Below are 12,918 nucleotides of genomic sequence, written 5' to 3' on the forward strand. Positions count from 1 at the left end.
CTACACACACAGCACATTCCAGCACATTCCAATAAACAATACAATGAGGCCTGGGGGAAGGGAAATGACACTGAAACCGACCACAGTCACAGGCAGTGATGAATGGAATATTTCATCACACCGCGTTTCCCACATTACAATGGTGACCACACTTCAAAAGTATTTAATTTGCTGTAAAGCGCTTTGGGACGTCCGGTGGTGGTGAAAGGCGCTGGAGAAATGCAAATCTGTCTTTTATAACCAACCCATTCTGTTGCAGCTATTTGCCCAACCCTCCATAGTGGGAGAGCCAACCTTTGTCCCTTTAATTTGCACAAGGCAACATTAAACTGCTAATTTAACCCAATGCCAGGCTGGGTGTTTGATTGGCTGGCCGTCATGTCAATCATCTAAATGCTAATCGCTGATTGAATGAAATAACTGTCAATCGGATGACTCATGGGCCGCTCTACGTTACTATTGGACAAGAATAATCCCGCCATTGGATGGTTGAGCTGCCAATCAACTGACGCCGCTTGTCAATTGGCTGGGACTGCTGTCAATCTCGTTGATCTCTGGCAGTTGATTGGGGCGTGCGGCTGTCGCGCAAACGATGAGGGCGGTAGCGGCACTGTGATTGGCGGAGAGGGACGTGGTCCCGCCCGCGGGCCGGGGAGACCGCAGCTGTGATTGGCGGAGAGGGGCGCGGTCCCGCCCGCGGGCCGGAGAGACGGCAGCTGTGATTGGTGGAGAGGGGCGCGGTCCCGCCCGCGGGCCGGAGAGACGGAAGCTGTGATTGGCGGAGAGGGGCCTGGTCCCGCCCGTGGGCCGGAGAGACGGCAGCTGTGATTGGCGGAGAGGGGCGCGGTCCCGCCCGCGGGCCGGAGAGACGGCAGCTGTGATTGGCAGGAACCGGGGAGGCGGCGCTGTGATTGGCGAGCCGAGAGCCGGGCCGAGCGGAGCGGGAAGGCGGTGAGTGACGAACGGCTCCCGGTAAATCTCAAACAAAAAAATCAAGCCATCCGCCCTTGGCCCGGCTCGGCCGCCGGGAGGTTTGATTCAGAATTCGACGCGCGGCTTCCGAGTGCTTGACCCGGGGGAGGTCCGGTAGGCCGCGGTCCGGGGCCTCGGACTTTCATGCTACCCCCTGGCCGCCCTGAGCGAGGGGGAGCCGGGCAGCGGCTGAAATCCAGGCCGCTGATTTCCTTTTTCTTCCGCGTGTGTGTGGGGACGGTGCTGGTTTGTCTTCGTGTTTCTGCACCTGACGGGGAAGACCAGGTTTAAAATGAATTCATAATTTGTTTTTATTGCCAATCTAATCATTGTGGGGGAGTTTCAAGGGGGAATAAATCAATGTTAAAGCCCCTTAAGTCTGTCAGTAATCCTGTGATTTGGATCTAAGGGGCCCCGAGGTCCAATCTGGGGGAATAATTCACTCAACATCTGGCCCTCATCGTCCAGGAGGAGGCCATTCAGCCCACCGTGCCGGTGCTAGCCCCTTTGATAGAGCTAGCCAATAAAGACAGACTTGCATTTCTCCAGCGCCTTTCACGACCACTGCATATCTCAAAGCGCTTTAACAGCCAATGAAGTACTTTTTGAGGTGTGGTCACTGTTGTAATGTGGTAATCACGGCAGCCAATTTGCGCACAGCAAGCAAGAAGAATGAGAAGGGATCTCATTGAAACTTATAAAATTCTAACAGGACTAGACAGACTAGATGCAGGAAGGATGTTCCCAATGGCGGGGGAGTCCAGATCCAGGGGTCACAGTCTAAGGATAAGGGGTAAGCCATTTAGGACAGAGATGAGGAGGAATTTCTTCACCCAGAGAGTGGTGAACCTGTGGAATTCTCTACCACAGAAGGCTGTTGAGGCCAATTCATTAATTATATTCAAGAAGGAGTTGGATATATTTCTTAAGGCTACAGGGATCAAGGGATATGGGGAGAAGGCAGGGACAGGGTACTGAACTTGGATGATCAGCCATGATCTCATTAAATGGCGGAGCAGGCTCGAGGGGCCAAATGGCCTACTCCTGCTCCTATCTGCTATGTTTCTCCCACAGTCAGCAATGTGATAATGACCAGATAAACTGTTTTGGTGATGTTGATTTGAGGGATAAATATTGGCCCAGGACACCAGGGATAACACCCCTGCTCCTCTTCGAAATAGTGGCCGTGGGATCTTTTACGTCCATCCTCGGTTTAACGTCCCATCTGAAAGACGGCACCTCCAACAGTGCAGCACTCCCTCAGCACCGCACTGGGAGTGTTAGCCTAACTTTATCTGCGCAAGTCCCTGGCTGACAATCCCCCCCCCCCCAGCAAATTCAATTTATAGAATGGTTATAAATGCAAGTCTGTCTTTCTTTAGAATGGTTACAGCACGGAAGGAGGTCGGTTGAGCCCATGCCAGCTCTCTGCAAGAGTGCTTCAGCCAGCCCCACTTTCCCCGTAGCCATGCAAATTTTCAAGTGTTTATCCGATTCCCTTTTGAAAGTTACTGTTGAATCTGCTTCCACCGCCCTTCCAGGCAGCGCGTTCCAGATCACAACCAGCATCACCAAAAACTAGATGATCTGGTCATCATCGCATTGCTGTATGTGGGAGCTTGCTGTGTGCAAATTGGCTGCCGCATATCCTACATTACAACAGTGGCTACACTCCAAAAAGTACTTAATTGGTTGGAAAGCACTTTGGGACGTCCCGAGGTTGTGAAAGGTGCTGTAGGAATACAAGTCTTTCTTTCTCGCTGCGTAAAAAAAGTTTTTCCTCATGTCACCTTTGGTTCTCCTGCTAATCACCTTAAATCTGTGTCCTCTGGTTCTCGACCCTTCCGCCAATGGGATCAGTTTCTCTCTATCTACTCTGTCTAGACCCCGCATGATTTTGAACACCTCCATCAAATCTCTCAGTCTTCTCTAAGGAGAACAGCCCCAGCTTCTCCAGTCTATCCACGTAACTGAAGTCCCTCATCCCTGGAATCATTCTTGTAAATCTTTTCTACACCCTCTCTAAGGCCTTCACATCCTTCCTAAAGTGCGGTGCACAGATTTGGACACAATACTCCAGTTGAAACCGAACCAGTGTTTTATAAAGGTTCATCATAACTTCCTTGCTTTTGTACTCTATGTCTTTATGAAGCCCAGGATCCCCTATGCTTTTGTTCACTGCTTTTTCAACCTGCCCTCGTGATTTTGAACACCTCTAGTATTTCTCCAATTCCCTTTTGCAAGTTATTATTGAATCTGTTTCCACTGCCCTTTCAGGCAGCGCGTTCCAGATCACAACAACTCGCTGCGTAAGAAAATCACATTTCTCCTCATCTCCCCTCTGGTTCTTTTACCAATTATCTATAACCCGTGTCCTCTGGTTACATAAGAACATAAGAAATAGGAGCAGGAGTAGGCCAATCGGCCCCTCGAGCCTGCTCCGCCATTCCATAAGATCATGGCTGATCTGATCCTAACCGCCAAACCACTATCACAGAACCATCTCCTGAATCTAACAGAATTAGACACACGAAATAGGAGCAGGATCAGGCTACACGGCCCCTGGGCCCGCTCCGCTACCCACAGGGCCATGACCGATCCGAACCTAGACTCCTGTCCAGTGTGTCCGTGTGCGTAAGACTGTTTTACTGTCGCGCTCACTCCTGCGCTGGAGCTGCTCTGCGATGCTCCCATAGTCGACTTGCTGGATCGGTCAGAGCTGGCAGCTCGGGTGACCCAGCAAAGGATGATGTTGCTGGCTGCATGTCTGGGGCCAGTGGTGTTAAGCGCAGGGTGCAAGCAGCTTCGGACTGGCTGTGTGTGTGTGTACATTGTATGCAATTTATTCGAGGTGGCCAAGTGGCAGGCGGCGTAGGTTTGAACGATTTGTTGTGAATGGGTCGTGCAAGGAGTGATCGTTAATAGAAAGGAACATTTACGTTTATATGGCTCCTTATTTGGTTGAAATGCTTTGAAGTGCTTTATGAGATGAGCTAATGATTGGAGTGCAGTGGCTCTCCAGGAACACCATGCAGATAATTCCCGGTCAGCAACTTCCACAAGCAGTGGTGAGGTAAACGATTCGATTATCTGTCCACTTGTGGCGTTGGTGGGGCAGCATGTTTGTGGGTTTTGCATCATGGCGATGGCATCTTAACTGAAATAAAAACAGAAAATGCTGGAGATACTCAGCAGGTCCGGCAGCATCTGTGGAGAGAGAAACAGAATTAACGTTTCAGGTCGATGACCCTTCGTCAGAACTGTTCCAGAACGAAGGGTCATCGACCTGAAACGTTAACTCTCTCTCTGTCTCTCTGTCTCTCTCTCTCTCTGTCTCTCTCTCTCTCTCTCTCTCTCTCTCTCTCTCTGTCTCTCTCTCTCTCTCTCTCTCTCTCTCTCTCTCTCTCTCGCTCTCTCTCTCTGTCTCTCTCTCTCTCGCTGCCTGACCTGCTGAGTATTCCCGGCATTTTCTGATTTTACTTCAGATTTCCAGCATCCGCAGTATTTTGCTTTTGCATCTTAACTGAATGTAGTTTAACGGTATTGCACGTTTACTTTCTAGGTTAGTATAGTATGTAAAGAATCCTAGAGACTGGAGAGCATTATAAGACTATAATTCAGTTCGGCTGTGTGAATAGTGTTGACAACTTTTTTGTTGCTAATTCCTCCCCAGTTCATCTGAAGATCGTGACCTTTGCTGGGATATGCTTCGCTTGGCATAGGCTGCTATGAATGAGCCGAGATAAGGGTAAGGGCTAAACCATTTAGGACAGAGATGAGGGGGAATTTCTTCACTCAGAGAGTGGTGAACCTGTGGAACTCATTGCCACAGAGGGCAGTGTACGCCAGCTCATTAAATATATTTAAGAGGGAATTAGATATATTTCTACGGGCAAAAGGGGTTAAGGGTTACGGAGAGAAGGCGGGGACGGGATACTGAATTAAAGGATCAGCCATGATCTCATCGAATGGCGGAGCAGGCACGAAGGGCCGAATGGCCTACTCCTGCTCCTATCTTCTATGTATCTATGTATCTATGAGATGCTGATTGTCATTGGCCTATTCAACTACAGACGGCATCATAGCTGAGCTCTGTCCTATTCATGCCTGATGCTAGCCCACGGGCACTTCACAGCAGGCGTTGGTGGATAGCAGTCAGCAATGGGGATCGATCGTAAGATAAGAAATAGGAGCAGGAGTAGGCCATTCGGCCCTTCGAGCCTGCTCGGTCATTCAATAAGATCAAGGCTGATCTTCTACCTCAACTCCACCTTCCCGCACTATCCCCATATCCCTCTCGTCCCTTCGAATCGGAAAGATCCCCTGCGGAAACTTTTGTTTTTCTCCTCCTTAAACCCAAGGGTACGGGGATTAGCTTAGTGCTTCGATCAGGATCTAGGACAGTCTATCCTGTACAGTTCAGCTATATCGTGCCATTGCCAACTGAGCATTGGGTAGTATTTTTGTTTTGAACCCTGTGATTATATTGCAGCCTCTAAGTCGCTGTTGGGTTTATTTGAAGTGTATCCCGTGAAATTATTGTAATTAAAGCAATGAATTTTGCACCAATTGAAACTGCATTGATCTCATTCCAAGGCTTGTGTTGACTATATTTCATGGCAACTCTGAACTTGACTCTCAGTTTTTACTGCTTTTGTATAAAAATTGTTCTTTTCTTTGTCTTGATCCTCTTTTATGCTGGTGCTTGTTTAGATCTGATTCCGGGGGACCAATGCCGATGAGCTAGCTTGCTCACCTCTACAGCAGACTGGTAGCCCCAGTTTATTGTGTACATACGATCTTGCGACTCGGGTAAGAGAGCTGGAGTTAGTGGTGTAAATGCTGGGTTCTGACTTACGGAGCCTGGAGTCCGATCGAAACGAGTGTCCAGGCAAAAACGGAATTAGTGTTTGCAAAATGATTTACTTTAAAAGAAAAACAGCTGTGCGTAGAAGGTTTGCAAAATGAGTCTCACTTCTTGGAGCTTGTACCTCTTTAAGAGACTAAAGTTGGCAGCAAAGCTCACCATATGTGCACCATCTTGGTACAAAGATCCCATCTGCTGTCACAGAGCATTTTTGGCTCGGTGAATGAGTCACAAAGTGACGCTGTCCTTGCTGGGACAGGCTTATGCTGAAGGTGCCGGATTTGGGTTCGGTGCCGGATTTGGGTTCTGTGCCTTGCTTCTAGTCCAGGTAATTATTGTTACTGGTAAATTGCTGAGATTACATCGGAAGGCATTTGTAAGCTGCTTGTAAATTTTCGGCTCCTGACCAGGCACTGTTTGTTTTTTTTTTGTTGGTTTACAGCTGTGTTCGTAGAATGATGCAGCACAGGAGGAGGCCATTCGGCCCTTTGTGTCTGTGCCGGGTCTTCGAAAGAGCTCCCCTTACCCTTCCTCCCATAGCCCTGCAAATGTTTCCTTTTCAAGTATTGTGACAGATGCACGCCAGACTTGGCATCTCAAAATAATGACCTGTGGCGCTGCTCGTGGTAAGGCAGATGTGAAGCCAGAATGTTGTACCATGTAATATGGAATGTAGGTCACCGCATTTTGAGGCCAGAAGATGCATTTGTGCTCCTAACGAATGGTGGGTTCATTTCGAGATCAGACTGCAGGAGAGAATCTTCGCCTTTTTGACTGACGGGTCCATTACAAATTCATAGACATTGTGGAACTGGTATTTTTTTGGGGGGTGAGCTGAAAGATACATTTTTTAAAGGTTCTTTTGTAGGCGCTGGAGAGCGAGGCGAGTGTGCACAACCCTAACTGCAAGAATTGAGGTTTAGATTTTGATGGCGTGGCTCAGTCTTTACGTCGCTGCGATGAGCTGCAGCTATTCAGAAGGTGGAAGTGAGGGCTGAGGTCACTGTGGGTAGAATAAATTTGCCTAGCCCAGGCGAAGCTGAGGCCTTCAAGTAAAACGTTAATAAATGCACCAAACGACAATTCAATGGATACATTTAATAATATTGTGAAATATGTAATTTTTTTAGTTCACACTTTAAAAAAAAAAGCGTAGCTGTTTTGTGTCACACAGCGTGACGCCTTATAACATTGAAAAGCCCCATCGCAGCACCGCCGACAGGAGTTTTCTATGAAGCTTTCACCCCCGTACCAAATTTAATGTATTCCAAACAAAATGGAGATATTTTGTCTCGAGGAAGGAAATGAGATGCTTTCTAACTTCTGTGTTCATTTTATGCCTTGCTTGTTCTGTCACCTCGGAGGGTGGGCCACGAATGCGACACAGGAGTAAACACTTCAGCCATGAGCAGTGAGCCCTATAAGCAGTGCTGTAGCCCGTCACTCGTTTCCGAGTACATTCAGACTTCTGCCCCCTTTTTTTTTCTAACTGAAAAGCCTAGGTGAAGGGCCAAGGCTCATAGCGCAGGACACAGCTGAGGGTTAAAAGCAGAAATCAATCAATATACAGGAAACTTGATTTACCAGCACCTAAATAACCGGAAATCTCTGTTAACCGGCAAAATTCAGGAGTAGGTTCAGGTAAGTTTTACTTCATATTAGTGGCCGTTCCTGGATCTGTTGGCTGTGTAACCGGGGTTCCTGCACATGTTGCTAAGCAACAGGGACGCTTGGTCTGTGGCCGGGGTTCCTGTGCTTGTTGCTAAGCAACAGGGAAGCCTGGATTTGTTGCTGTGTAGGGAGCTCTCCTACCTTTTACTATACCTCTCTGTAATCCGGACTTTTTGATAAACCGGCACCACGCCGGTCCCGTCGGTGCTGGGTAAGAAAGAGTTTCCTGTATTGGGTAATGCGAAGGTTGGTTTTAAATGCATGTAGGTTTTGGGAGCAACGGAAGATTGGAGGCTTGGGGTTTGCACCGTTTTAAGGTCCTGGGAGAGGCTAAATTGCAGTGGGAGACAGTGTGAAGAGTCTTTATCAATGCAGTGAGGATAGAGAGAGGAGGAAGAATGGAGCATTGGAAAAATGAGGGGGAAGTTCACAGAAACATTGACCAAACTTCCATTGTCTTTTTCCAGGTTGTAGATATGTGGCAACGGTGGAATTATCGGCTGGGCAAAGTTACCAAATAAGCACCATTAGGACAACATGTGGCTTCATTCGGGCTGAAAGGAGGAACTCGCTAATGGTGTTAATACTTCGCTGCTGAAAGGAGCCTGCGGGGGGTGGGTGGGGGGGGGAAGAAAGCTGAAACAGTCACCATGACGTCCTCATCTCTTCGGAGACAGATGAAAAACATTGTGAACAATTACTCTGAGGCGGAGATCAAAGTGCGGGAGGCCACGTCGAACGATCCGTGGGGCCCCTCGAGTTCGCTGATGGCGGAAATTTCCGACCTGACCTACAACGTGGTGGCTTTCTCCGAGATCATGAGCATGATCTGGAAGCGACTCAACGACCACGGGAAGAACTGGCGTCACGTGTACAAGGCTCTGATGTTGATGGACTACCTGATCAAGACGGGCTCCGAGCGCGTGGCGCAGCAGTGCAAGGAAAACGTCTTTGCCATCCAGACGCTGAAGGACTTTCAGTATATCGATCGAGATGGAAGGGACCAGGGTAATTAAATCTCTCCTATTTGTAATTTTATTTTTTAAACACTTAAATATGGGGGAAATTGCATCAACCAGTGAGGATCCTAGTCTTGCAGGCCAAAGAAAGAAAATCTTGCCTTTCTATAGCGCTTTTCAAGATCAACGGACGTACCAAAGTGCTTTACAGCCAATGAAGTACTTTTTGAAGTGCAGTTACTGTTGTGATCTAGGAAATGGGGCAGCCGATTTTGCACACAGCAAGCTCCCACAAACCGCAATGTGACAATGACCAGATAATTTTTTTCTGTAATGTTGGTTGAGGGATAAATATTGGCCAGGACACTGGGGAGAACTCCCCTGCTCCTCTTCCAATAGTGCCATGGGATCGTTCATGTCCACCCGAGAGAGCAGACATGGCCTCGGTTTAACGTCTCATCTGAAAGACGGCCCCTCCGACAGTGCGGCATTCTCTCAGTACCGCCCCTCCGACAGTGCGGCGCTCCCTCAGTACCGCCCCTCCGACAGTACGGCGCTCCCTCAGTACCGCCCCTCCGACAGTGCGGCGCTCCCTCAGTACCGCCCCTCCGACAGTGCAGCGCTCCCTCAGTACCGCCCCTCCGGCAGTGCGGCGCTCCCTCATTACCGCCCCTCCGGCAGTGCGGCGCTCCCTCATTACCGCCCCTCCGGCAGTGCGGCGCTCCCTCATTACCGCCCCTCCGGCAGTGCGGCGCTCCCTCATTACCGCCCCTCCGGCAGTGCGGCGCTCCCTCATTACCGGCCCTCCGGCACTCGCGCGGCGCTTGCTCGGCGCCGCCCCTCCGGCAGTGCGGCGCTCGCTCGGCGCCGCCCCTCCGGCAGTGCGGCGCTCGCTCGGCGCCGCCCCTCCGGCAGTGCGGCGCTCGCTCGGCGCCGCCCCTCCGGCAGTGCGGCGCTCGCTCGGCGCCGCCCCTCCGGCAGTGCGGCGCTCGCTCGGCGCCGCCCCTCCGGCAGTGCGGCGCTCGCTCGGCGCCGCCCCTCCGGCAGTGCGGCGCTCGCTCGGCGCCGCCCCTCCGGCAGTGCGGCGCTCGCTCGGCGCCGCCCCTCCGGCAGTGCGGCGCTCGCTCGGCGCCGCCCCTCCGGCAGTGCGGCGCTCGCTCGGCGCCGCCCCTCCGGCAGTGCGGCGCTCCCTCAGCACCGCCCCTCCGACAGTGCGGCGCTCCCTCAGTACCGTGCTGGGAGTGTCAGCCTAGATGTTTGTGTTCAAGTCTCTGAAGTGGGACTTGAACCCACAACCTCCTGACTCAGAGGCAAGGGTGCTACCCAGTGAGCCACAGCTGACCGGATGGACCCAGGTGGGATCCCCTGTTTGAGCTGCGTCAGCTGACAGAGGTACTGCCATTGGCCTCACTATTTCTGGGCTGGAGCAAGGAAAATCCAGCTTTGTGTGGCGGAGTGTTGTCTCGTGACCCCTTGTTGTAATGTGTGCGTGTCTGGATAAGGATGTCACCACCTTGGTTGTGATAACCTCCACAACGCTCTCTGAAGGCGTGCAGGTGCCCAGAAGGCTGCTGGTGCTCACAGCGCAGTACCCCAGTGGGTTGGCATTGTTGGGGAGGCGGGGAGAAGTAGGGAGGCGGGCATAGAAGAGAATATGAGTTTACATTTCCTTAACCTGTGCCCGGCCTCGCTTAGATCAGGCTCTCGGATGAAGCCTTAAATTTGCTGCTCTGAGGTGGGTGTTTCAGATCGATTTTGATCGATTCAAGTTGGCGCTGAAAGCTCCTTTTTGAAATAACTAGGCGCAGACTCTGTTCCTGGAACTGCTTTGCCTGCCTGCTATTAAAAGATCCCAAGTGCACGACCTTTAAATAACACGGGCGCCGATCCACCTTCTGGTGGCTAGAGCGAGCCTGATCATTGTGGCTGTGAGGTGTCGGTGGTGGGAGTCAAGCCAGTGACCACAGCTCTGTGGAGGAACTGTTAATACTGAGCTGCTGCTCTCTCCGCACTTTGTGGAACTTGCTGGTGCTTTTAAAAAAAAAATCATAATTCACTCCCAGCAGTATTTCACCCGTTAAATGAAAAAGTGGAAAAATAACGGAGTTTCTTGGGTGGGAGCTGGGGAGAAGGGAAAGGAGATGTAATTGGCAGCGCAGTACCTGTTTCTGAATCAATTGAGGATTGAATATGGGAATTGCGAGATTGAAAAAAAGTCCAAGGTCTAGTTTGCTTTCTACCATTCACTCTCGTCTGAGTCAGAAGGTTGTGGGTTTAATTCCCACTCCAGAGACTTGACCACAAAAATCAAGGCTGACACTCCCAGTGCAGTACTGAGGGAGCGCCGCACTGTCGGAGGGGCAGTACTGAGGGAGCGCCACACTGTGGGAGGGGCAGTACTGAGGGAGCGCCGCACTGTCGGAGGGGCAGCACTGAGGGAGCGCCGCACTGTGGGAGGGGCAGTACTGAGGGAGCGCCGCACTGTCGGAGGGGCAGTACTGAGGGAGCGCCGCACTGTCGGAGGGGCAGTACTGAGGGAGCGCCGCACTGTCGGAGGGGCAGTGCTGAGGGAGCGCCGCACTGTCGGAGGGGCAGTACTGAGGGGGCGCCGCACTGTCGGAGAGGCAGTACTGAGGGGGCGCCGCACTGTCTGAGGGGCAGTACTGAGGGAGCACCGCACTGTCGGAGATGCCGTCTTTCGGATGAGATGTTAAACCGAGACTCTGTAGACTCTCGAGTGAATGTAAAAGATCCCGTGGCACTATTTTGAAGAAGAGCAGGGAAATCCTCCCCGGTGTCCTGGGGCCAATATTTATCCCTCAATCAACATCACTAAAACAGATTATCTGGTAATTATCATACTGCTGTTTGTGGGAGCTTGCTGTGCGCAATTTGGCTGCTGCGTTTCCTACATTACAACAGTGACTACACTTCCAAAAAGTACTTCATTGGATGTAAAGCGCTTTGGGACGTACAAAGGTTATGAAGGGTGCTGTAGAAATGTATTTTTTTAATGATACAACGACAATGGGGTTGTTGACCAATCACAGCGATCAATCTCGATCAGTGAGTCTACAACAGACCCCGACACGAGGCGAGGAAAACCCCCCCACGGTGGAGAGCTTTGGGAACAAGTCACCCGTTCCTCCCCAGCACGCTACACTCACCACACGCCATGTCTCTCATTACTTCTAGACTGTGTTCCAAAATGTTATTTTCTGAGAGAAACCTGCCTCATTTGCATCGGTACTTACTGCTTCCACCATCTCCCTCGGGAGTCATTCTTCACACCGGAGTCCAGACAGGGACGGTCTGGGATATTTAGCTGCGGAAGGCAAAACAGCAGATCCCGATCCAGCCTTGCTCCCAGTGAACTGGTTCACTTCCTAGTAGTGGTCGCTGAATAACAATCGGAGTGACACCCCAACTGCTCTCATCCCCGTCTACGGACGATTGTAGTGCCCCCCAAACTATACCAGCTGACCCGGCCCAGACTGGGCACTGTGTGCTCTTGTCTCAATGCTTTGTGTGACTTTGTGGATAATGCCTTTAAACCGCTGGGCTATTGGGAGAGTGTTTGCTCTTGTTTGTAATTGTTCCCCTGCGTACCCGGGTTGCTTTCACATAGAGATGCGGTGTCCGGGGACCTGCAGGTGAGTCTTTCTGACGCACCACCGAACGAGTGGCTATTGAACAGCTTATGGCAGAAGCCTGGGAACACGTCCGGGGCGCGAGTGTCATCGTGGCTCAGTGGGCAGCGCTCTCGGCTCTGAGTTAGGAGGTTGTGGGTTCAAGTCCCACTCTAGGCTGACACTTCAGTGTAGTACTGAGGGAGTGCTGTCCTGTCTGCTTTCGGATGAGATGTTAAACCGAGGCCCCATCTGCTCCCCTCAGCTGGACGTAAAAGATCCCGTGGCACTATTTCGAAGAAGAGCAGGGGAGTTCTCCCCTGTGTCCTGGGGCCAATATTTATCCCTCAATCAACATCACTAAAACAGATGATCTGATCATTTATCACCTTGCTGTTTGTGGGAGCTTGCTGTGCGCAAATTGGCTGCAGCGTTTCCTACATTACAACAGTGACTACACTTCAAAAAGTACTTCATTGGCTGTAAAGCGCTTTGGGACGTCCGGTGGTCGTGAAAGACGCTGGTGAAATAGAAGTCTTTCTTTCTATCTTTCTTTAATGGGCACCCACCATGTCCCACTGCCCCCCACTGCAGCGGCCATCCTGTGCCATTGCCAATTAATGCCAAATTAAAGGCTGTTGGTTGGTTGGATTGGGGGAGGCTGGGTGGCAGGGAAGGAAGGAGTCTAAAGATGGTAGGGCAATTAATCATCAACCACTTGCATTTAGATCACTCCGTTAACATCTTAAAACAGCCCAAGGTGCTTCACAGGAGTGTAATTAAAGAAAAATTGACACTGAGCCAACGACTGAACTATTAG

The 12,918-nt window shown here is 50.9% G+C and overlaps 1 protein-coding gene across 4 annotated transcripts in view; it reads left to right on the forward strand.

Annotated features, from left to right (window-relative positions):
* Positions 1-892: 892 nt before the first annotated feature.
* LOC147099646 (epsin-2-like) overlaps positions 893-12,918 on the forward strand; it is a 43,051-nt gene continuing 31,025 nt past the window's right edge. For 2 of the 4 annotated variants that reach the window (XM_085969001.1, XM_085969004.1), the window contains exons 1-2: positions 893-951; positions 7,978-8,518. In XM_085969001.1, the coding sequence (XP_085825127.1) occupies positions 8,161-8,518 (358 nt within the window). In that variant the 5' untranslated portion in view covers positions 893-951; positions 7,978-8,160. Of the gene's footprint in view, positions 973-5,016; positions 5,785-7,977; positions 8,519-12,918 lie in introns of those variants that run through there. The other 2 variants (XM_085969003.1, XM_085969002.1) reach the window with 2 other exon arrangements.

The sequence above is a fragment of the Somniosus microcephalus genome, chromosome 28 (genome assembly GCF_052327205.1).
Source record: "Somniosus microcephalus isolate GS21.2 chromosome 28, FLI_Smic_1.0, whole genome shotgun sequence".
NCBI classification, from domain to species: domain Eukaryota; kingdom Metazoa; phylum Chordata; class Chondrichthyes; order Squaliformes; family Somniosidae; genus Somniosus; species Somniosus microcephalus.